This window comes from Pseudorasbora parva, chromosome 4 (assembly GCF_024679245.1).
Source record: "Pseudorasbora parva isolate DD20220531a chromosome 4, ASM2467924v1, whole genome shotgun sequence".
In the NCBI taxonomy this organism is placed as follows: Eukaryota; Metazoa; Chordata; class Actinopteri; order Cypriniformes; family Gobionidae; genus Pseudorasbora; species Pseudorasbora parva.
The window spans coordinates 38,679,027-38,705,523 of NC_090175.1; the positions used below are offsets into that span (position 1 = coordinate 38,679,027).

The following is a 26,497-nucleotide window of genomic DNA, read 5'->3' on the forward strand; positions in this document are numbered from 1 at the left end:
AGATAAAGCGCACAGGCTCGCGACTGGAGAAATACATATGCCTACAAATCAAACGCTTTGGTAAAGTCACAAAAATTAAACATTGACGTTCATGTTGCACAAAAATAAGCACTGAATGTTGTTGTTGTGGTTTTTAACAGTGGGTCATATAGCATATCTTGTCAGTGCGTTTTGTGGTGTTAGAAATTGCTTTTCTGCGCATTTTCCCACTAACTCAAACGTGCGTACACCACCTCCTGAGCTGGCGTAGGATTTGAGCGTGCCGTACGCCAACGTCCATATTGATAAATCTCAAAGTCACCGTGGGTTTGGGTGTACGCAAGGTGTACGCTGGAAATTTGGTGTACGCACTTTTGATAAATGAGGGCCATTGTGTGCAAATGTGGAAAGTATTAAAACAAATGTGCCACTTGTCTCTTACATAAATAGTCTACATGGATTATTTGTAACGCTTGGCATCGTATTGTTAGACATTAGATTGATGCATCTATGTCGATGTATTGTTACACCCCTAGTCGGCACCTCTCCGGCACAAGTTTAATATCAGCCCCATTCGCACGGGATTCGTATTATCTGGGGACCTCTGGTGATTTGTAATAATTGCAGAGAATGTCTGTGATCTTAATCCCGTGCGAATCGGCCATGTCTGTAATTTGTAAAGTAAAAATTCCCCCGCAAATTAGCCTACCTACCATATTTCGCCGAACACCGAGGTCCTGTGATAACATTAGTCCCGTGCAAATCGACATCTCTGTGATTTGGCCAGGATTAGGCGGATTGTATATACTTTTTGCAAGCTTTTTTTCTCCCTGTGAGCATTTCTATCTTTATCTTTCACGAAGAATAACGTCTGCATTCATAATGCGCACCGTTAATTCCCGTGCAGCCGCACCCACACGGATTATACTTTCACTTTAGAATGAGTATCAATTTGAGAGTAATCTGATTGAATGGTGTGTTTAATATTAACATCAATACTGTTCTGAATGAAAAACAGAACAGAACAGTATAGTACAATAACAATCTTGTTTAAATAGGCGCTTTACATTTAGTTTTGAAACTGAATTTTCCGCCGTATATTGTCAGCTTCCTACTCGTGATAAATGAAATCTGATTCCTGCCGCTGGTCTGAGCTCAGTTCATGGCGTCTGTTCGCTAAATGAACGAAATTATATTTATTTATTAGACTACTGTAAAATAATCAAAACGATATCGATGCCTGTTTATGATTTCATACAGCTATCTATAACGAACATCATATCCGGGAGAAGTCAGTAAATTCGAGTAAAATCACAGGCTTTGCTTATCCCGTGCAAATGCGCCACGCAAAACTCAGATGTGAGAGAGTAATTTCTAAATCACAGAGGTCCCTAGATAATACTAATCCCGTGCGAATAGTGCTTTAGATAGACGAACCACTTCCACGCCACTAAAGAAAGTTAGTCTTTCTTCTCTTATCAACTATTTATTTCTCCTTACTTGTGGAAGCTCGTTCAGTCACATTTGTGTTGCGGTCAGGGAAACTCTCTTTGTAGCTAAAACGTGCCGCGTTGGATCTATCAGCCTACTACTGCTGAGCACTGGCTGCGTGTCCGTGGTGTACTGCCCTACAAAGGCAAAAGACCTTAACTCACTGGAGTGTGGAACTGAGAAAAATGACTTTAAAGATTTTTTGTTGTCCAGCCAAATTAGTTATAGGTAGGACACTGGAAATCTGGCATTTAGATGTTTTAGTAATGACAATTATCTACATACACTTTTTTTTACTCAAACTTGACTTTTGACCCCTATTTTGAAGTTACTGCACTCTGCCTTTGTATTGTCTGCAAAAAATGAGGAGTCATGCCAAGGCAAAAGGCAGTAACTTCCATATTATCAATATTTGGTTGCTGATCACCATTTGCAAAATCAATATAGTAACACCTTTATAAAATCTAATGATCATGGCATTTATTTTGGATGATTTACAATTAATTATAGCCATCTTATTATTATTAAGGACACAATACCTCTAGTAAAGAGAATCTTCATTGGTGTGCAGCAAAACTTACAGGTTGATAGGTGACACTGAATTATATGAACAAGATAAGATTATTTCTAATGAGTAAACATTTGCATATATAATGCAAAGATATAAAAAATAGAACAAATAAAAAATCATGTAAAAATGCATGGGATTGGAATAAGATAAATAGCAAATAGTGCCGCTGGTTAATCAAGGGTTAAGTTTGGCTATCATGCTCTAATGACAGCCCTGACTGGATCGGATTGCTCATTCATAGGCTAAACAGAGTAATTATTTATTGCAATATGTTTTTAATGTTTTTATCTAGTAAAAAAAGATACAATAGGCTACATAGCTTATACTTTTACATCTTTGAATGAAAATCGCCTAGCCTAAAAGGACAACTTTTAGATTGATGTGAACGACAAGTAGGAATAATTCTCAGAATGCTTGTGGATTAAACATCTCCGATGACGTTCATTGCCATGGATTTTATCGGGTTTACAAGAAAAGGTAGGATATATGGATATAATTGCGAACTGTTAGCCTACTACTGATTGTATGCGATCGCACGCTGTCACGGCATTCGAGTAGCCTACACACACTCGTGCAGTGGGCAGCCCCAGACTGCCTGACAGCGCGCTGAGTGAATATTCTGCATTATGAAAACATGTATGACAGTACACAGGCTACACCGTAACTTAAACGCGGCGAACTTTAATGGACAGTAAAACAAAGGCGGGACACCATAACTGCATGTCGGTACCGTAACTTAATTTAGACGCATGGCTAAACAAAGGCAGAGTACCGTAACTCAGTTTGAGTGTTCTAAAACCAAGGCAAAGAGCGGTAACTGCTGTTACGGTGTTCTGCCTTGGTTTCTCCTGGGCTTTTGGAAGTTACTGTTCAGACAATCCATAATTTTCTCGAAAAAACAACATAATTGACTAACGATATTTATCCACATGATAAAGGAGGTCTTGAAAGTCCCAAAAATGTCAATAACTCATTTTCGACCAAAAACGAAGTTACGGCCTTTTGCCTTTGCACGGCAGTGTAGGCCTACGTCATCACGCAAGAAGCCAATCGTGTTCTGCTCTTTCTGATGGCATGCGCCCTGAACGTCAGTCATATCGAAATATCCGAAATGTGTTTAAAAATCATATCACCGTTATTGAAAAAAATTATATCGCGATATATATTGATATTGAATTATTGTCCAGCCCTAACTGCGCATGACAAAAGAATGAATTTTTTCTGATATGATTACACTTTACAATAAATAAATAGCTTTTATAAAACTGTATAAGTCCTGGTGGCCGTTGAGAGTTGCTATGGCATCCGTGAACACATTCAGCGGCTGGAAAGGACAGCGTCGACATTTCTGATGCGGCAGACAAACTGCTCTGTGATGATTGCGATTGAAAGTCAGCACATGTAAACCCCAGATCGGTTTAGATAACCTCTCATGTAAACAGTCCACTAAATCTTTTCTTTCAATCTGTTTTATTTGAATCGGAATGACAAAAAAAAAAGTGCATCTAAACGTGACTATTTTCTCAAAGACAGCTAGAACTCGGTTTACACCGATCAAAATTTCTAGCCACTTGGGGACAATATTCAGGCTAGGGGAACTCGTATTAATGTTGAAAAACCTCATTAAATAAAATGTTCATGCCATGGGACCTTTAAGTGTTTCACAAGTCTATCAATGGTTTCTGGTTTAAGAGATGCTCTGTGGCATAACACTGTTCCCACTGGTACTAGTGGCTGGAAAACAAGTACTTCTTGGCTACTTTTTCAGGAGTGAAATTGCCTATTGGTGCCAGTCTTTCGCACTTTAATGAAAAATTGCTCATTGTTCCATTATTCCTTAACTAGAGTGTGGCAGCTGAGTACACCATATCAGCAAGAAGCAAACTATTTACTGTGCATCAGAGAGTTAGAGCTCTGGCAGAAACAACTTTGTGATTTGCGTTTAGTGCCATCACCCGACCATTATGAGACTAATTCAATAAAGAATATATTGCCTTCATTCTTGTTTCTTTAATTTTGAACATAATATTCAACCATATGTTTCTTTTGATCTGTTAAATTAGGTATTGGCAACAACTAGATAATGGCATTGATACTGATACTTTTTAAACTAATGTCATCGCTAAATTGGACTAATTCGGACAATCACACTAAAAAAAAAAATAATAAAAGGGAATATAAGATTTTGTCAGGGCGAAAAATAAATGTAGTGCTTTAATAACTACTGCAGTCTTGTATTGGTCCTGACCCTTTTTACTCTCAAAAAAAAAAAAATGTTGACTTAAACTGTTTTCATACATTTGAGTTATGATTACTTAGAATAATTTGCGCTATAATCACTAATAGTCAGTGTAGTGTTTACCTTCATGTCTACTCTTCAGCACAACGGTAACCACATTGCAGAAACTCTAATTTTTTATGGCAAACATAGCAACAATAAACTAGTGTTGGAGATTAATATTTTGTAAATAAAGTGGTAGATTGTATTTTGCACAGAGATCTCTCATTTGCTTCATAAAATTGAGGTTAAACCACTGGAGTCACATGGATTACTTTTAATTGTCTTAACTACCTTTCTGGGACTTGAAGGTGGTAGTTGCATATTAGTAGGGCTGGCCCGAATGCCATTTTTTGAGCTTTGAAGCTTCGTTAGTAATCAACACAGAATAGTCAAAGCTTCGGGGGGAGGGGGCTAAACATATTTTGGTGAAGAGAGTCGCTAGGCCTGGGCACCGAACTCTGTACTTTTAAGGGCACAGACTGAATTGCGTTGGTACGAATAGGGCTGGGACGGTATGGTTTTTTTCTTACCGCGATTGAAAAGCAAGAAATTCCCATGGTTCAGCGTTAAAACGATTTTAAACCTGTGATGCCACGCCCCCTGTTGCGCATCTTGTTGTGAGTGCGACACACATTAATCTTCTTCTATAGTTTGGTATAATGAGTGAAAATGGGTTTTACAAGAAGGTTCCTGAGTAAAAATCAGGGAATAATGATTACAATGGATGTTATTAATGTGTTTGAGAAGGAAATGGAGAGGTGTTCTAATTAAGATGGTACTGGGCAACGTTTGATAGTATATCATAGCCCATTTCCACCAGAATAAATCGGGTGCTAGTAGTTGGTTTGACTGACAAGCCTTCTAAGATCTGGTCTGCCTTTCCACATGCTAGAGAGCCACCACAGAGCCAGGTCTTGCGTGGCTCTGTAAACGTCTCATCTTTTTCAGCAACTCTGACGAGGCATCGGGAAACACAATCACTCCAGGCCTGTTCCAGATGCATCGGCGCTGCACAGATCGATCAGCGTATGATATCAAAATACCACATGATGAGCGATTCAAAAGCATAAGAAGTCATATGCTCTCGTTGTACTTTGATGTCATGCGAATGATATATGGCCATTGCTCTGCACAGCACCGATGCATCTCGAACAAGTCTTCCATCAACAATGGCAAACATTGCGTTACTATTGATTCTCATGGATTTATGATCCTACATCGGCCATCAAAACACAGCAAATCCAACATATATCGTGCAGCTCGCTGTAATTTGTATAGATGGAGATTACAGGCGAGCAGCTATTAGCTCGATTAGCTTCTATTTCAAAAATGGCGGTCACAAGTTTGTGTTCATCTTGTTGGTTGCGGTAACCCAGCCCCTGATGCAAGCAGTTCTTTTTTCTAGACCACCAATGTTTTGGTGCTACTTAAGAACCACTTTTCCTGGTTCAGAGCTGGTGCTTTGGGTGTTGAAAGACACAAAAAAACGATTTTAAAACAGGGTCTGGCTCTGAACCAGCACCAGCACTGCCTTGGTTAAAATGGGTTATCGGTGTCTTTTGGGAAATCAACCTCATATTGGCTGGTTTACAGGCGTCTCTGCATATTACAGTTTTAACATTTGAAAAATGACTCACTTTTACTCTGTTTTATCTATAGACAAGGCACTTCATTCACTGTAAAAAAAAAATAGTGGAGAGATTCATATGCATTGTTAGCTGAATAACATACCTGAAAGACAATTTTCATCTGTCTGGAGATTCTCGTCATCTATATGTAATAGCAAATTTATGTGTGCCGTTTTCCTGCGTTGTTTGAATTAGAAATGAAAATTTTCTGGGAAGCGTTTGTAAACATTAGATTTCAGTGTTAAATATATTACACTTTCAAATACAACAGAGCTCCCTCTTGTAGAGACTAGGGTTGGGTACCGTTCACATTTTAATCGGTGCCGGTACATTTTTCGGTTATTAAGAGATGTATCAATAACTGAAAAGAAACTGTAAGTCATTTATAGAAGTGTTATTGACATTATGCCAGAGCTGTCATGATCTGCCATTGTCTGTGATGTTTGTTCACTGTAATATTTACCATTAAATAGTAGACTATATAGTTACTTAATTAATTGAATTCATAAAAACAACCATATTAATATTTTTTCTTTTTTATTCAATTACTATGAAGAGATTTTCAACAAATTGTGTTGTGTATTATCTGGTAAATAAAGACATACATTTTTACTTAATGAAACTTTTTTTGTCAAACAAAGCTGCACAACTGTAGCCTGACAAGCCAGACCCACATCAAGATGTTTGGTCTGGAAACTCACCATTGACAGGGCTCAATCCAAGGGGCCGGATAAACGGTTGTCTTTCAAACTCCCTCTGCACGCGATAGGATAGCGCTACAACCAACAAGAGCAACAAAGGTGAAACAGAGCTCGTTGATAGATTAAACATTCACCGTATCCGGTCAGCAAAACTCAGAACACATCTTCCCTTTTTAAGAATGACTTCAGTGCCGTTCTTTGTTCTTTTCTCAGAGAAAAGCTTAACTCCTTCCAGAGTCGCGGTCAAAGCTGAATCGAAAGACCGTTCGCCAGTTTCTGTGTTTACTAGAAGCACGCAAACGCAACTCGGCTGTCGTCATTATGGCCCCGTCCGCCGACTCTATACACGATGTGATTGGCCCGGCAAGAGTTAGGCGAATACAGCTCAGAAGGGTTTTGAGAGTTGATAGAGGACACACGCGGGCAGATTAAATTTGCTGCCGCTAGGGTGCGTCTAGATTTCTAGGCTTGCACAACTGAGCTTTATACTGTTAAAATTAAAGCATGGAAGAAAAATGTATATATTACTTAAAAAAAATATGGTTTTGATGGTTTATAATTATTACATTAGTGCCATTATTAATATTACTCTGAAACCTCTCTAAACTCTACTGTACAACAGTAATATTTCTGAAGTTAAACCAAACTTGTATTTTGACGGGTTGCCGTGAGTACCTTTTGAGTTTCTTTGTGTTTATGGCATGACGGTAGTTTTTTCTCAAAATAAGAGATGGAAACACGCAATGGTGTGTGATTGTGTGTGTTTGTGTGGTAAATAAACTGCGGGTCAGCGCCATTCATTCACACAAACATGCAGGACACTCAGGATTCGTAAATAGTACCGGGTTCGGTACCCAACCCTAGTAGAGACTCTTTAAAATGCTTTTCAATCCTACACTTGTGTAGTGTTGTTTCTTAATGTGTTGTGATATTACACAACCATTATGGCAGGGAGAATGCTTGGTTTATCCATGGATACATTTTCAACCTATCAGGCCATTTACAATACATTTCCAGCTAATAAGTTCTCCACTCTACCGACAAAGATTTTGTGGAAAATAAGTGCCCTCATAGATGAGGTTTTCCTGTTAATTTAAGTACACGTGAAACGTGTAGGTCAGCTCCCAAAGAAATTCAATGACGGGGGAAATATACGGGAAATCCCCATCATGAAACAGAAAGACAACTACACAACTTTCTTTGGTAACAATTTATTTTAAGGTGACGTAGTTACACATTACTACATGTATTTCCTCTAGGAATAAAAGTAAATTATGCACTAACTCTAAAGCAAACTATAGTAACTACATCTAGTTAAATAAAATTACTCTGTACTTACTCCAGTAAGTACTATGTACCTATGTCACCTTAAAATACTGTAACCGTTTTTTTCTCTTCTTGGAGAACTAACTAAACTCTGGGCTCTTTTTAGAAATCATCTCATACACATTTCCAGAGATTCTTTCACTTAGCTTTGTATAATACTATCTTGAATGTGTGAAAAAAATTAATGGTACAAATTGTAAGAGACTTTTGGAGGGAACTGAAGTGAACTGCTGGGCTTCCTGGTTTTGCCACTGTGCTGTTTTGAGTCTGAAGCTCAACTCCGCACTGGCTGCCCTTCCCCCACTCCACCTAGCACGGGCGCACACACACACACATTCTCTCTCACATACACAGTCACCAGAGAGCGGTAGACAGTAAGGAGGGTCATTTCTCCTGGGTCCTACACCTAGAAGTGTTAAGGGCTTTTACAATATTTTATCTGTAGGGAAATGTGCAAGCATGTAAAGACTCGCTGGCTATCTCATAGATAAAATTCGCTGATTAGCATAAATCTCTATTTGTTGCAATTAAAGTATGACACTTCTTTTTATGAACTGTTAATAAATATTGATTAACTTATGTTTATGGGGAAAAATGACCAGTCAGTTTGTATGTTTCTTAGCTGCTAAACAAAAAAGAAGCCAAAACATTAAACTTTGGCCACGTTTACTCACTGTAAAAAAATGTACTGTAGAATTTACAGGCAAAAAAGTTGCCAATAAAATCCTGTAAAAAAATATTGCTGTAAAATTGATTACAGTATAATACTGCAAATCAATTTATAGCTAATTATTGTATGTGCAATTCAGTAATTTGTAGTGTTTTTACAGTAATAGTGAATTAAACTTGTATTTTATTTTACAGCAATATTTTGTAATTTCATTAAAGTACTGTATTTACCTGGCAATAAAGTTGCTAATAAAATCCTGTAAATATTTTTACAGCATTTATTTGTAATTTCACTAAAGTTTAGTATTTACCTGGCAAATAAAGTTGCCAAAAAAATCCTGTAAGTACCCTCATAATCTAAGATGATGTTTGTAATAGTTTAACATTAAAAAATAATTTAAAAGAATCATTTTAACAGTAAACTATAAATTACTGATTTAAATTTGTTCTAAAGATGAACAAAAGTCTTACGGGTTTGGAATTACATGAGTAAATCATGACAGAATTGAAATTTTTTGGGGATCTAACTGTTTATCATACAGTACACACATTTAAATGTACCAGTAATCAAACCAAGTAACCTTTTTCAGAAATAAATTTAGTCAAGTAAAGCATGTTACCTTTGAAAAAAAGTGTGCAAAAGATGCCTGCTCTCGGGACACCAGACTGAAGTTGAAATAAATCCTGCCACAAAGCTAGGTATGAAGTCACAACCACAACCTGAAATTAATAAATATAAGCAATAACGTAACCTACAATATAACAGTAGCATTTCAATATAAAATGTAATCTAAAATACAGCAACTTATCAAATGATTTACAATAGAATGAATAATAATTTACACCTATACATTAATTTACTTGCCTACCTATAATAATCAGTTTCAGAAACTTGTAATGTCAAACTTTTCTCCACATCATCTGCTGTTCTTTGCACCTAAAACAAATAAAGAAAAATATTTTTTAATGCATTTACATATTAGGAGATCAAAATACACTCTCGAAAAATGCATAATGTAGGCTATACATTCTTATACAGTTTAGTTACAGTGATACACAGCATAGAGTAGAAGCAGAATGGCATTGCTATGGTGCAGACACAATTTCTAATTTACATGTAGGTTTTAATTTGAGATCGAAATGGGACAATTACCACAAGTTAACAAACAAGTAGAATTTTCACTTATTTTTCTGTTCGTCAGTTATTTCGAAAGAAAGATACTATGACAGTTGTTCCCATTGGGTTTTACTTTAAAATATATTTAAAAACTACTTTGTTTTCAATAAGAATATTAAACTGGCAAAATGAGTGCGTTATTTAATCATGATTTGATCGCATTTCCTTATGTTTTTCGTCAGCTGAAGCTTACCGCACGTCATTTTGTCTCCTCTCTTTTTAAATGTTTTGAGAACGAGTGCTCTCCCTACAGCAAGTCCACTTACATAAATACATAGCGAAATTAAACCATAAACTGCAGTAGCCTATTCATCCATGTTAAATAATGTTGTATAATGCGATATGGTTCTGGTGCAATAAAAGTGACGTGAAGGCTGAGTATCGTATATAATTATAGCCATTGTCTCACAAACCTGAAGCAGAGGGCAGCGATTGTGGGTTAGGTGCCTTGCTCAAGGGCACGTCAGTTGTTTCCTGCCTCTATTGAACCCGCAACCTTTGGGTTAGAAGTCTCCAGGGTTTTGAGGGCTTTCAGTTTCAGTGTCTTTCTCCCTGTCATAATTCTGTCTAAGAGCAGTCATCTCATTGAGTCATTTGTCATTTGAAAAGTTGCATATGTCTGCAAAATGCTGTAAAACTATTTCAGGATTCGTACCGTCATGAAAAACCTAGAAAAGTCATGGCATTTTGAAATGGCAATTTCTAGGCCTGGAAAAGTCAAGGACATTTTTCAAAATGTTTATGTAATAAAATACATGTATATGTGGTAATTATTGGTTAAACAAACTGAAACTCATAACCATAATTCGTTTGATCCAATCGATTTGGGTGTTTGTGAGAGCGTTTAAACTCACACTAGACCGAAGTTGTGTACATCTTCAACATTCTCTGCTCCATTTTATATGTAGTTTATACTGGTTAATATGGTAAACGTACCTATTAAGCTCAATTACCCATTAAGCACACTACCATCTTTGAGCTCAGATTATAATATATAATATGTAATATGTGACTGGAGTGGAGTATGTGAGTGGAGTGGCGAGATTTTGAATGGAGTGAGGAGCAGATTTTTGAAAAGTCGAAGTGTTGTGGTTCCACTGCCGCTCCATCACGAGTACAATTCATGCCAACGGGCCGGCACATAACTACATTTTTAGCCAGAACTAGAGCTTAGTTCGGCTCAAAAAAAATGAAGCCCTACCCGAGCCCGTGCACCCGAGAGACCGGCCCTGCCCGGCACATTAAATGTAATTATCGAGAACGAGCCCGTAATGACTAATGAGCGGAGCGCAGCCGATGTGACTCAGCTCAATAATCCGCAGGCGCACTCATGAACCCAGCGGTAAAATGATGTTCGTTCAAATCCAGCTCAGACATGACATAAATCTGTAGTTTACTATAGCCTACTTGTAGCCATTACACAGTTTTTTTTCTTTCATATTGATGTTTAAATATTATAATATTATTTTTAAATTTCATCTGATTATGATATGCTATTGCGAGTGGGTCAGAAATGATTTTGGTGGTTATATTTAGTTTAATATTAAGTTTTGTTTTGTAAAAAAGCCTTTCTTTCGTTTTGTACAAATTTTCTCTTAATTTTAATAAAGGTTTCTTCGGCCAATTACATGTATTTAATAAATAAAAAGCAAATAAGTGGACTATGAGGAAGCGGAAGTGATCACTTTCATCATGAACTGAAGCGTGTCTCAAATAAACTGAAACTTACCAGGCTTGCCTCACAGACATGAGAAATATGTAGCCTAATATGTGTAGAAACGAAAAGATTTAAATAAGCATAGTGCAGTGTTTAGAACTCACACGGTAAACAACCAGATTGATACAGATGGATCACTGCGATGAGCGGGATTTTAAAAGTTTAAGGGATTTTTTTTTTTTTTACCTTCTACATACTGAATATGATCGTGTGAAAGCACATTTGAAACGGGTAGCACTTATTCACACATGTAATCGTTCTCTCTAATGCATTCAAAGACATCTTGTATGCTTAGCTGCTTACAGTTATCAGTAGGCTACTGTTAAAATATACAGTTAATCTATTATATGACTTTGAATGAGCAGACATCTGTATTGATCCGTAGATAAAATAACTGATGAAAACGTATGTTCATCTTTCCAAACCTCCAAACAAAATTTGCGATATTGCCGCCGCTCCACTCCACTCACATACTCTGGTGTTGACTCGCAGCGGGGCGTGGGCGGGGCATCACGATAGTGTTTCTCCATCGTGAAGTCGGTCAGCCATCACGATGGACGATGATATCGTCCATCCTGTAAAAATCCTGTAAAGGATGATGATATCGTCCATCGGCACAACCTAGCAACCATTCACCATAGTATTTTTCCCCTATCATGGTAGTGAATTGTTGTTCTATCTGCTTGGTTACAAACATTCTTCCAAATATCTTATTTTGTGCTGAGCAGAACAAAGAAACTCATACAGGTTTGGAACAACATGAGGGTGAGTAAATGACAGAACTTTCATTTTTGGGTGAACTATCCCTTTAAGAAGAACTGACTGACTTGGATGAGAAACTTTGAAATGATGACCAATGAGCATTAATGGTTATCTTGGTCACACCCTGTTGGAGAAAGAAAGGGAACAATTAATTAAAAAAAAATCAAATTATGTTCAACTTCAACATTTTATATCAACATTAAGAATTTACTTGCATGTGACACTAAACTAAAGCTGCAAACTAAAGTATTTTCTTTACCCTATATTGTAACACATGGCTTTCTTTCTCTTATGCGGTTTAGAATTCGTCCCACTTGAAAACGAGCGCCATGTTATCATAGTATTCGTGGTTATCTCGTTCTCTTAACTTTATGGGACAATTTCACAAGTTGGAACATGAAAAATCATGTTCAACACAACCACGTAACCCTAAATAGCGGCCTACACTAGACGTTTGACATGTTTCAGTAAATTTGCTCGTATACAAATCAACACCTTGGCGTATAGCTAATAAGAGAAAGACGTTAGTTTCATATGAGCATTGATTCAGTGACGACTCTGACTAGTGAACTTGACAGACATCACTTAAAATGCTAATCCCTATTTCCCTTGGATATATTTACTTCTAACTTGCTTCACTTCTAACGTTAAATATCCACACAAGCCTAATATTTTCGACACATTTGTCTGCAATTTAATCATTACCACTTCCTGACGCGTGAACTGCACCCTCACAATTGCTGCTGCTGTAGTCCTTTGATCTGTATCTGTAACAATTCTTCCACGAATACAGATCCTTCCGCGAAATCAAACGAGAAATATAGATCCTTCCTCATGAAATTGGATAAGTCAGACGAGCTCTTGTATGTTTTCATTAAAATTAGGCAGATTAAATGCAACAAACTAGCTACATATGTTCATGAATTATATATTTATATTAAATATGTAATAGAAGTGTTGTAGGATCCATCTTCTTATCATAATGGAGATGCCATCATAAAAAAACATGGAAAATACATCTAATTTCACAAATGTTGTTCTGATATAGGCTATTGCCAAATGTTTCTTACAGCCCATTTCAACAGCACAAAAAAAAATCTATTTACCTTAGTAAACTATTGTGTGTAAAATATTGTTTTGGCCTTAATAGCCTACTTTTATAAAACATTGACTAGATTTACGTTTTTTAGTCCAGTCAACATTTGCAAAAGTTAACTGGATTTGAAAATATCAATTAATTTAATGTTTTTCAAATATATTTGCGCAGACTTAATATAATATGTCTTCTTAACTAACCACAAGTAATAAAATTAGTTTAACATATATTTTTTTTGCTCTTCCAACATTTTATTAATTGGCGTTTTTGGAGTGTAGGTTTTTCTCCACCGCAAACTCTTATCACCCAAACAGAATTTAACAAAATATCTAGATATATATAGTTGAGGACATGCAGCCGTTGTCGGCAGTTGAGTCGGATTCTTTTCGGGCAATCATTGCGAAAATCCCCATGAGAGAGTGGGTAAGCCCCCCATACAAGACTTGAGATCACTTCTTGTTAAACTATTTACTTTTGTGATGTAGAAAATACTTAAAGCAGGCTATAGTATATCTACCAGTTGTGAAGTTGTGTGACGGTTTTAGAATTTTAATGTGCACTACAAATAGACTAGGCTATGTAAGTTAGGCTAATATATTTATTATTATTATTTATTATTACTTTTCTTAAGGAGCTTCATTTATTTTTAGATCTATTTGATGGCCAGTTGGGGTCTGTGCAATAAATATTACAGTTCTAAACAATCTTTTTAGTTTTTTTGTTCCACTATATTACTGATATTTACAATAATATATTGAATTTGATAGTTGTCTCTCATATTGTCCCAGAGCAACATCAAATAGTGTAGATTAGTGTACAATGTTTTATAAAAATAATTTATTCTATTTAGTGTCCATTTCATTCATTTAACATTTAATATTGGGGGCATCCAAGTTATTTTACATATTTGAACATTTAAAAAAAACAGTTACAAACACTTGTCTCTTCTAGTCATTTCAACTGACTTGTGAAAACTGGTTAAAAAAAATCAAAATTCTATGACTGGCAAATACTAACTTTCCCTGATAATGAGTTATTTTTTTTATAGAGTAATTCAGTAACTGTTTTTGGAATAAGTAGTGGGTAACTATAATTACTTTTTTAAAGTAACATTCCCAACGCTGAGACTAATATATTACTTCACAGGCAGTACTGGCTTGAACTTTTAAATCCATTATATTGTAAATGTACAGTTTATTGATGTTCTGTGTTTTTTTTCCAAAGATTTCATATTATTTTAAGGTGAGATTAAAGGGTGCACTGCTATGAAAATCACAGCTTCAGTGTGACCAATAAGAAAAAAGTATAATTTCATAGATATTTTCTAAAATGGCTGTTCAAATTCAAATATGTATGAACTTAATACATGCCTAGATAGCAAAATTGTCCTTTTAAATTTATACATTGAATATTTATTAATTTAAAAAAAATTGCTATTTCAATTGAGAATTTTTTTTTGTGTATTGAGCTCTGTGTGCTCCCTTTAAGCTCATCCACACTGCACGTCTATGTAAATACTTCATAAACAGATCTTAAATATTAACTGATGGTGGTCACTTATTAATAAGTGTTAGTTAATCTTTATAAAATTATTCTTTAAAAAGATTTTAAAATAAACAAGAATTTCCCCCAAAAAACATGAGCCTAATGGGAACTTAAGCTCAAAAACATGTGCTTAAAGGGTACAAATATGTGCACATTAAGCACAGGCAGACTTTTTGCATTTACTGATAAATATTCCTTTTGTCATTTAAAATCAAAATTAAATATTATTGGGTGACAGATAAATCTTTTATTTTAACATAACTTCTTGCACTCAAACCATTACCCTCTGCTCTAAAATGTCTCAATGTAGATTTTGGTGGGCTTAATAATTGTGTTTATCCTGTATTTTATTTATCATGCTGGTAAGATCATATGAAGTCTTCCTTGATGCATAAAAACCATTAAAGGTCCCGTTCTTCGCGTGTGTTCAAAGCTTTGATTATGTTTACAGTGTGCAATATAACATGAGTTCATGTTTCGCGTGTAAAAAAACAGTATTTTTCACACAATTTACTTATCTGTACAGCGCTGTTTCCTCTGTCCTAAAAACGGCCTGATGATATCCTTGTTCTATGAAGTCCCTCCTTCAGAATACGTAACGAGTTCTGATTGGGCCAGCGCTTCCCGTGTTGTGATTGGACAGCAGCTTAGCGCACTTTGCCCGGAAAGGTCCCGCCTCTTACCATAACGGGGAGATGCATGTGCTGAATTCGCGCTCTTCTCCACGTGGGAGAGCCTACACCCCCTATTTTGCGTGTTCTTGTGGGCGGAGGGTTAGTCAACAAAAGGTTCTAGTGACGTCATTCATGCAAGGAAGTGCAGGGGTGTAGTCCAAACCGGCTGTTCGCTGTAGGCTTTGAAAGGGAACTTTTGTTAAATAAAATATCTCGCTTGGCATTGAACTTTGAGCTTTATAATTTTACAGGTATTATTTATGCTCTAACAGCAACATTACACACTAAATAAAGTTTGAAAGATGGAATAGTATAGAACGGGACCTTTAATTAAAGCATGGTTTTTCAATTAGATAAATGTTAAATGCAAGGTAAAGCCGTTTTAAAATCATCTTAGTCACCCAATTTTGTATTCCAAATGTTTGTCTCTGGCACTGCCACTTTGTAAAGTTACTGTCAGTGTTACTGGACACTTTTGTTTACTTATTTATCATCGTTGCCTCCCATTGATGTGTGTTAATCCATTGCTAGTGTCAGACTTTTATTTAACCGACTTACTGGAGTGTCAGCATTTATTTTGTATTAAACTACATAGTTTGTCATTAAATATGAGATGCTGTGATTTGACTTTGACATGTATTTTTATTCTTATTTTAGATGTATAGACATTTCATGGATTGTCATATGTCTTTGCCAAAAAGTTGTGGCAATTTATTGGTAGAAATTTGTATGAACCCTGCTATATGTTTATTACAACGATATTAAATATATTTTTACTTTTCTAAAAACTCTTGTTTTTTTATGCAGTTTGAAGTGGGGTGTTTTGTGTTTAAAATGTGTATTTTAAAGGATATGCATTGTGTAAAAGAAGATAAATTGTGTTAAAAGATTAGAGATTTACATTTTAGAAAATATATTTAATTATGTTACAAAATGATTATTAAATGCTTTGGGCTTTTACTTGTGTATAAGAGAAACTATAAACACCTGTTTGTCTAATAGCTGGTGGTCAAGACATATATGGACATGGATCAAGACTCAGAGGAGGAAAAGCAGCAATATTTGGCTCTGGCTCTTCACTTGGCCTCTGAGTTCTTCCTGCGAAACCCCAACAAGGATGTACGGTTACTTGTGGCCTGCTGTCTCGCTGACATCTTCAGGATCTATGCTCCGGAAGCCCCATACACCTCACATGACAAGCTCAAGGTATGATATGTACTTCTGAAAAGATCTCTCATATTACTTTCTTAATAAACTAACCTTCTGCTTATGACACACACTAAACGTGCATGACTTTAAAAATGATCAAACCTCATGTCAAGCTGACTTTTTTTTTTTTTTTGTATTATTATCCTGCTCAGTCCTATCACCTATCTGAGATTAGCTTTACAGCTCAAGCTGTCATTAATATTTTCTTTTTTCCCCACATCTAGGAAATTTTTCTCTTCATTACACGGCAGTTGAAGGGATTGGAGGACACTAAGAGCCCTCAGTTCAACAGATATTTTTACTTGCTAGAGGTGAGATTGTTTGTTCGTTCGTTCATTCAATCAATCCATCAATCAATCAATCAATCAATCAATAACTTGTATGATTTATTTATCTTTTCAATTCTGTGTTTTGACAACTGTCTGTATGTATGGATGTTACATTTTCATGCTTTTTTTAATCAGCCATATAGTGTCAATAATTATTTTTTAAATTGTTTTAAATTTATTTAATATTTAACATGTAGTCTGATTGTCATAGCTAAAAACTTTTTTAACTTTGACTTAGAACCTAGCATGGGTGAAGTCCTACAACATCTGTTTTGAATTGGAGGACTGTAATGAGATCTTCATCCAGCTCTTCAAAACCCTCTTTTCTGTCATCAAGTGAGTTTAATCTCAAATTGAATCATCTATTCTGTTATGCAACTGGGCTCTTTTTTTATCAGGACTTCTCTCTTTTCAGTAACAGCCATAATCAGAAGGTGCAGATGCACATGTTGGACCTGATGAGTTCCATCATCATGGAGGGAGATGGAGTGACGCAAGAGCTGCTGGACACAATCCTCATCAATCTCATCCCCGCTCACAAAGTAGGCAAATTACTTCTTACATCTTATTTCCTAGACCAGTCCCAGATAGTGTGTGATTTTGACCTCTTTCTGTTCTTTAGAACTTGAATAAGCAGGCATATGACCTGGCCAAGACTCTTCTGAAGAGAACGGTTCAGACCATCGAAACCTGCATTGCCTCAGTAAGTCTCAAAATCATCCATTTGTATTTTGTCCTTTCAGAATTTAGTACAGTTCATTATGATGTATTTAATCCTTATTTTGAAAAGACAATGTTATTTCAGATGTTGTATTAACTTAAGAATCTATTTTTCTGTAGTTCTTTAATCAGGTGTTGGTGATGGGAAAGTCCTCCGTGAGTGATCTGTCTGAGCATGTATTTGACCTCATTCAGGAGCTCTTTGCAATTGACCCTCTGCTCCTTGTCTCTGTGATGCCACAACTTGAGTTCAAATTGAAGGTGACTAAATGCACATACTTGGGCACCTCCTTGCATACAAACCCCCTTAGATCAAGAAAAAATGTTTTTTGTTGTTGTTTGTATAGAGTAATGATGGAGAGGAGAGGTTGGCTGTGGTGAAACTGTTGGCTAAACTCTTTGGCGCAAAAGACTCTGAACTGGCCACTCAGAATCGCCCACTCTGGCAGTGTTTTCTGGGCAGGTGAGTCTGTCCTGCCATTTAAAAAAAAAACTGGACTAAAAGACTGATTTGATATATTTATAATTGGAGTATATTGAAATCAGATTTGCTTTTTGCTTTTTTTATGACAGGTTCAATGACATTCATGTTCCTGTGAGACTGGAATGTGTGAAGTTTGCTAGCCACTGCCTGATGAATCACCCAGATCTTGCCAAGGATCTTACAGGTGTGTTCAGGATAAATGTGATTTTTGCTTTCCATTGCTTTTAATTTTAAGCAACGCTTGATTCATTAGAATCTTGTGTCTGTTTGTCACATCAGATTTTCTGAAGGTGAGATCACATGACCCGGAGGAGGCAATTAGACATGATGTCATTGTGACCATCATCAATGCAGGGAAGAAAGACCTGAACCTGGTGAATGATCAGCTGTTGGGGTTCGTCAGAGAGAGAATGTTGGACAAGAGGGTGAGAAAAAGAGTTACTCTAAAGTACATCAAAAATTAATCTGTTGTTTTGATATTTATCGTGGAATCCTAATTCAAAACCTACTAGAATGTAAATGCAAAGAACTGAGGGGGAAAAAAAACACAGGACACCAACATACAAATTTTGTATGTTTCGTTTCAGTGGCGTGTTCGTAAAGAAGCAATGATGGGTTTGGCTCAACTGTATAAGAAGTACTGTCTGCACCATGAGGCCGGGAAGGAGTCTGCTTTGAAAATCAGCTGGATCAAAGACAAACTCTTACACATCTACTACCAGAACAGCATAGATGACAAGTAGGAGCCACACACGCATATACACACAAATGATTTCATGTGATTCAAACAGTGCAGCATGTCTAATGTGGAAACTTCAGATTCTTAAAGGTGTTTTGTGTATTAGGTTGCTAGTGGAGAAAATCTTTGCACAGTACATGGTTCCTCACAGTCTGGAGACTGAAGAGAAGATGAAGTGTCTGTACTACCTTTATGCCTGTCTGGACACGAACGCAGTCAAGTAAGTCTTAACTGATTCCTTTTTTTCTGATTCCTTTTTTTTCCTTAACTGATTCCTTTTTTTCAAAAGCTTCATCAGATTTCTTAGAGAGATTCAAAGGTTCTCATTTGACAATTCTACACAGTATCGCAGTACTTTTATTAACGGCAATCATCTGTGTTCAGTTATCAAGCAGAATGTCTTTGTTTTTCAGAGCACTGAACGAAATGTGGAAGTGCCAGAATATGTTGAGAGGGCTGGTTCGAGAACTGCTGGACCTACACAAACTGCCTACAGTAAGTCATACAAACACACTAAGAAGCTGTTCACACAGAACATGTTTTTTTCCATTTAAACACAAGCTAGACACACATTTTACCAGTGTGTTTGTCTTTTGCAGTGATGCATGACAGCACTTTAAAAAAATGCAGTACTCAAGTTAAAAAAACTTCTCAAGATCTTGCTTTTTTCCTTTCTGTGTGAACTGGTCCTGATACCTGATTACCCATATACCTACATAATTACCTAGACCCTTGCAGGGGTGTAATGTAAACCCGTCCTTCGGATGAGATGATAAATCGAGGTCCTGAGTCTCTGTGGTCATTAAAAATCCCAGGATGTCCTTCGATAAAGAGTAGGGGTGTAACCCTGGCATCCTGGCCAAATTTTTCCATTGCCCTCTGTCCATCATGGCTTCCTAATAATCCCCATACACTGATTGGCTTAATCACTCTGTCTCCTCTCCACCAATCAGCTGGTGTGTGGTGAGCGTTCTGGTGCAATATGGCTGCAGTCGCATCATCCAGGTGGATGCTGCACATTGGTGGTATTTGAGGAGATTTCTAGCCTAGAAATCTAGACGCACCCTAGCGGCAGCAAATTTTATCTGCCCGCAAGTGTCGTCTAGGAACTCTCAATACCCTTCTGAGCTGTATTCCTCTCAATCTGGACGGGCCAATCACATCGTGTATAGAGTCGGTGGGCGGGGCCTTAATGACGACGGCCGAGTTGCGTTTACGCGCTTCTAGTAAACACAGAAACTGGCGAACGGCGGCGGTCTTTCGAATCAGCTTTGACCGCGATTCTGGAAGACTTTGAGTTAAGCTTTTCTCTGAGAAAAGAACAAAGAACGGCACTGAAGTCATTCTTAAAATGGGAAGATGTGTTCGGAGTTTAGCCGACCGGATACGGCGAATGTTTAATCTATCAACAAGTTCTGTTTCACCTTCATTGCTCTGGTTGGTGTAGCGCTATCCTATCGCGTGCAGAGGGAGTTTGAAAGACAACCGTTTATCCCGCCCCTCGGATTGAGCCCTGTCTATGGTGAGTTTCCAGACCAAACATCTTGATGTGGGTCTGGCTTGTCAGGCTAGGAGATTCCCCCTTCTATATGTAAAGCGCTTTGAGTGCCTAGAAAAGCGCTATATAAATGTAACAAATTATTATTTTTAATGGTTCTCAGTAAAATTTTGAACTGTACCATTCTCCATCTATGGTTCGGCATGCATTTGCACTGCAGTTAATCTCAAATTTGAAGACACATCTATAATATTGTTTGTTTTAAAAAAAGAAGTGTAAAAAAAAGTTTCATCAACATGCATTTAGATCGAAACATTGCACAAGAGCAAATTGCAGGTTAGAGACTCCAGTGAATCAGTGTATAGAAAAATAATGTAGGGGAAAAAATATACTTGTAAATGCGCTAATAAGGCTTTATGAGTCATTTTTGTGAATATTTTACTTCCGCATCTAAAAATACCCAAACCGGAAGTGACATAACGAGAGGGAGTGCGGTGAATTTCAACCATAGGAAAACAATGGATCACAATGACAGATCGGACGCTGAGGAAATTATAAATGTTTATTAATACTTATATGGCAGACCAGAGCCATACAATTATGACATACGATAAGGGACAGGTCAGGATTAGACAGAACAACAATTCATCATAGAGGAGATGAATTGAGTTGTTGTGTGAGGAGAAACAGTGGAAAATAGAGTAGGTGAGAGACCAGTTAGCTCATGATATAACGTTATAATAAACGCTAGCATATGAACACTGCCTGATGATACTTATCTTTAAAGTATTGTAATCTGAGCACAATCGCAAAGCTGGTATTGGTCATCTAGAATTATCGATACCAATAACAAAAACTAATAATACGTTTTAACCATCTGGCATAAGTCACACTCGTTAATATCCGTCCACACTAAACGTTAAAGCTGGGCATACATTACACAGTGTGGTTTTTGTTGTCATGCGAGCTCACAGAGGTTTTATCTCACGTGGACATCGTGGATGCTTGTATGGTCATGGCTCGCGGCATGTGAGCAGAAATACGAGACACGTTTACGAGCCAAGCACATTCTCGTACATCCTGCTCTCACAATATTTTGTGAGAATAAATTGTGACACAACCATGTCACATAGGCTATATCTATGAGTATTATTATGCTATAGCTCAGGGGCTGCAAACATACAGCATGCCTTTTTCACACACACACACACACACACACACACACACACACACACACACACACACACACACACACACACAGAGCGTGCGCTCTCTCCTTCTGGTTGTTTCTGTTAAAAGGGCTGCTGTTCTCTGCTTTTCAACAAATCATTTGCACACACGTATTTTTTTCTATCTGAAGCTAGATCAGCAACATTGATCTCTATTTTGAGTCTCCAGTCTCTGTGTAACGCAAAAGCTTGTGTGTGCTGTGCACGACTGGCGCCCCCCTTAGTTACGGTGCACAGTTCATGTTTTCTTCGAGATGTGTCTCTGACAGATCCGTAACGTCACACCTCCCGCCGCGGCCGAGCCACAAACAGTATAAAGTAAGCGTTCTGTGTTATGGGTTTATTTTGTGCCGATTCACCGTTCGATAGTGTGAGGATGTATGACGTTTTAAGTATGTATTTGATGAACTTGAATGTACATATACATGGCATGAATAAAATATTGACATTATCAGCACATAATTCCAGACTTTTTTTAAAACTGAGACTATGCCTTTGTGTTTATGTAGCCTACATACTTTGTATTCATCAATGTTGAATTTGAGTCATATGAAAACAACAACAAAGAAGCATTGCGTGTGCGTGTTAAATCATTTACTATTATCCTTTAACAATACATGAGTATTGCAATGTAGAACTCTATCATATCCCCGGGATGATAAGTAAAGTCCAGTCTCTTCACCTGCACAAAATGACACCATGCAGTAGGGCTGTCAAAATTGCTCAAAAATGACGTTTAAATATTCCCTCTAAAACAAACACGTATATTCAAACACCTGGGCGCGCATTTTGTCAATGACGCGCGTGCATTACATCAATAACAGGACAAATTAATACAGAGACATTAACTACTTGTATAGTTTGTCTATTTAAAGGTGCACTATGGAACTTTCCGTCCACTGGGGGGCGCCTATTCAAAACAAATGCGTAGTTTGATGACGCAACGTGTGAGCGCAGCATCTTGGGAGATGTGGTCTTCTCATCACAGCCGGTGGAAAATAGGACTCAGGCAGAAATCACGTTCATGCATGCGGTTATTAACGTTACTGTAGTGAAGCAGAGCAGGACCGAGTGTTGTAGACCTGAGCACAGCTGCTGGAGCGATTGTTAAACAAATAACCGCCTCGCGAATACCGGGACTTTTTCCTGGTCGCCGGTCGCCTGCACTGATCAGCTCTTCCGGTTATGATTTTGAGGTAATGGAGCTCTGTTTATCATATTAGATACATTTAAGTGGGTTTAAAACGATGTTATGACGTTACTCCGTGCGTTCAACGTGCAGTATGCAACTTTTGGCCACTAGGGGTCACTCATTCAAAATAATAACAACAGACGTACTTTAATAACGTCGGGAAAGTGCGTGTGCTCATGGGAGTTGTTGTCATTATTGCCACTGTCAACCAGCGAATCTGGCATCTCCAGCAGAAAACATGTTCACTGACAAGGTAATTGTTATATTACATCTCTATTATTGTTAAGTTTACGGCTTTTCACGTTATGTAATGCCAATTTAATGAAATAGCAGCGAGCTACCGTTACTTAACAAACTTATCAGTAACATTAGCTAATGTGTGAGACAGAATGTTGTGCGGGCGGTCGCTATGTCAACATACCTATAAGTTGGTAGGCTATGTTGACATATTAACCGTGCATCATAATTTGAGTTACTCAAATTATAGATATGTTGACATGGCATCCGCGATTGTCGAACATTCTGTATATCAACTGTTCAATAAGGAAATACATTTCAATTTAGTTTATCATTACCAACATAAAACAGTAAATGAGAGAACCAGGACCAGCAATACGTTGTTCATTGGAACACGCGGTGTGTCGCTCCCCACATTCATCAATCTAATAAACATTTATTTTGGAACTCAGAGATATATGAATAAGTAGATCATTATTAAATCGATATTATATGTAGCTAGTATTAACATTTGATAAAAGTGACGGTCACCTTATATTAATTGACCAAGATAGTGGCATATTACCTTATGAAGCTAACGTTACTTTCTCCAGCTACATATAAAACCAATAATAGCTAGTCCATCTGCGTTTTACACATGACATCATCGTGTCACAAAATATACGGATAGAAATATACTTTTGAATCAGTTTTAAAAAGTCTCAGTTTCAGTCTCCAAAAACACAGAATCCGCCTGTTTGAAAAGCCGATGCAATACAAAATGTAACGTTATACGTATTCAGCTAAACGCGTCTCAATGTGGTCAAGATCGCTATGCAATATGCAAACATACAGCATGTTATGATTATATGATTATTATGTTAGCTGAATGGTTACTTAAATTACCTGTTTATTAAAACGAAAGCGAGATCAGCATATCTCTCTGCAGTCCGAGCTTGTCACGAAGATTTCGCCATCTTTCAAAGGCTTCTCCAAGGTTTACACGTCTCTTGCTTCCTCTACTGTCCCAAAATCTTCTCGGGTCATTTTTTTTCACCCGTACGTTTGCGCTTTGTTGAGCTGGCAAAGAGTAGTCATGATCCATTATCATACAGACTTTTTTATACGGGTGTTCCCCTTATACTGTCAGTGATCCTCTTTGAGTTTGGCGGTTCCGCCGAGTTCCGCAGGAAGCAAGACGCAAACGTGGATATGACGTGAAAGACGGGCGACATAACGGAAATAAAGACACGGTCCGTGTCTTCGAATTAAAATATTAATTTCTCTGGATTTAGAAGTTAATTGGAACTGTCGGGATAATGTAAACACACAACTTTAAAAAATATATAACATAGATATAGTGATCTTTATATTTTTAATGCTGAAACATTACATATTGTGCCTTTCAGTCGAGTCTCACAGCGCGCAAATATTGAGTTCTCTTTCAAGTCTTGCGCTTAAACGGACAAACTCACACAAGAAGTATGTCAACACGTCCATCTTGATGAGTATCATAGCTGACATAGCCTGAATATGCCTTAAGTGAACTGTATAGTATGCACAGTCGAGAAAGACGAGCATATCCCTGCCTCAGGTCTTAAAGGTGCAGTAGCCTTTACTGCTGCCTGAGTGATGTCCTTATATTTAGTTTGGCATTAAACAATGCTCTTGATTGAATAGCCTTTGTAAGTTTAATAAGGATTAATCTTTCATTTAAACAGTTAAATATGCAGTTATTTTACATTTGATTACTTTATTCAATTTCTGTACCTTTCTGCAGGCCAGTAGGCCTGTACATTATTATTTAATGTACACATGAGTGAGGTCGAATTAAACATTCTAGTTTGAATTTTATTTTTCGTTTTTCGGCTTTGGTTTTCGGCTTTGGTTTCTTCTTTTTTTGTTTCGGCCAAGAATTGTGATTTCGGTGCAACCCTACTGACAATGTTCTGCTCGGTATGTTGTCAACACGCTTCAAAGATGCCAGAATGAATAGTTTCATTGTTGGGACTAACAACCATAAAACTGGAAGCCATAAAAGGCCACATATCATCGTGAAAATGTCAGTATTTCATTGAGACTTGAGATTAAATAAACTGCCCAAGTATTGTAGAGCTTGTAGTATTAATTTGTTAAAAACAAAAAAGTGGCTGGTAAAAACATTGAGTGGTAGACTTTGAAAAAAGTTAATTTCCATCCCTGGCGAGCGCCGTCTACAGGTGACGTCATGTATTTTGCGAAATGCGCAGTTAGGTAATGTGTCGCCCTCCATACGTTGTAAAACAGATATGCAATACAAAATTGGCCTACGATAGAGATTTTAAGTCTACATTCGACTACAACTGTTTATTAAAGGTTTGTTGCCGATTAGAACTTGAAGTGCGATGAGGTCTTAAAATATTTTGAGAAGGTCTTTAAAAAGTCTTAAAAAGGTGAAGGATAAGGAAATAATTAAAAAGCCTTTATTTGGTATGGCTTAAGTCATTTTAAAATACAAGAGCCAACATGTTTCGACCCAAATTGGTCTTCATCAGGGCAGAGCAACACAATGAATGAGAATGATAACAATTTATATGTTACACCCCACCCATAACCCAACAAACATCCAATTAGCCAGTTTGTCTGTTTTTTTTTTTTGTTGTTTGTTTGTTTTTCCCTATTACGTTGGTATCCCCAATCCTGTACACCTGATTGCCTCATTGGATTAATTGATTATATTAGTCCTTGTTAGGCTAATTGGATGTTTGTTGGGTTATGGGTGGGGTGTAACATATAAATTGTTATCATTCTCATTCATTGTGTTGCTCTGCCCTGATGAAGACCAATTTGGGTCGAAACATGTTGGCTCTTGTATTTTAAAATGACTTAAGCCATACCAAATAAAGGCTTTTTAATTATTTCCTTATCCTTCACTTAACTGAGTGCCTTGGACCTGCCTTTTTTGCCATTCGTCTTTTCCCTTTCCCAAGAGCACCGATTACAGACTATTTAACTCCACCAGAGCGCCGGGTTGAATCTGTTACAGTTCAAAGTCTTAAAAAGGTATTGAAATAAACTTCAGGATTCCTGCATATACCCTGAAACATTCAAGGGCAGAAACGCGAAAAACTCATAAGTGCTGTGTGAGAAGTTTTGTGTGTGAGCACAGGGCTCAAGACTTATTCTTCCCACTGGTTGCTCTGGTGCGGCTAACTTTCTCAGTTGGTCTTACAATTTGGTCGCACCCTTCTTTTTTAAAATATAAATCATAATGATCTTGCATGT

The 26,497-nt window shown here is 37.2% G+C and overlaps 1 protein-coding gene across 3 annotated transcripts in view; it reads left to right on the forward strand.

Moving 5' to 3' along the window:
• pds5a (PDS5 cohesin associated factor A) overlaps positions 1 to 26,497 on the forward strand; it is a 59,535-nt gene that overhangs the window by 17,656 nt on the left and 15,382 nt on the right. For all 3 annotated transcript variants that reach the window (XM_067441696.1, XM_067441698.1, XM_067441697.1), the window contains exons 3-14: positions 16,620 to 16,823; positions 17,051 to 17,137; positions 17,394 to 17,491; positions 17,571 to 17,697; positions 17,778 to 17,858; positions 17,996 to 18,136; positions 18,223 to 18,338; positions 18,449 to 18,543; positions 18,639 to 18,784; positions 18,947 to 19,098; positions 19,205 to 19,318; positions 19,512 to 19,593. In XM_067441696.1, coding sequence (XP_067297797.1) covers positions 16,620 to 16,823; positions 17,051 to 17,137; positions 17,394 to 17,491; positions 17,571 to 17,697; positions 17,778 to 17,858; positions 17,996 to 18,136; positions 18,223 to 18,338; positions 18,449 to 18,543; positions 18,639 to 18,784; positions 18,947 to 19,098; positions 19,205 to 19,318; positions 19,512 to 19,593 — 1,443 coding nt within the window. The remainder of the gene's footprint in view (positions 1 to 16,619; positions 16,824 to 17,050; positions 17,138 to 17,393; positions 17,492 to 17,570; positions 17,698 to 17,777; positions 17,859 to 17,995; positions 18,137 to 18,222; positions 18,339 to 18,448; positions 18,544 to 18,638; positions 18,785 to 18,946; positions 19,099 to 19,204; positions 19,319 to 19,511; positions 19,594 to 26,497) is intronic.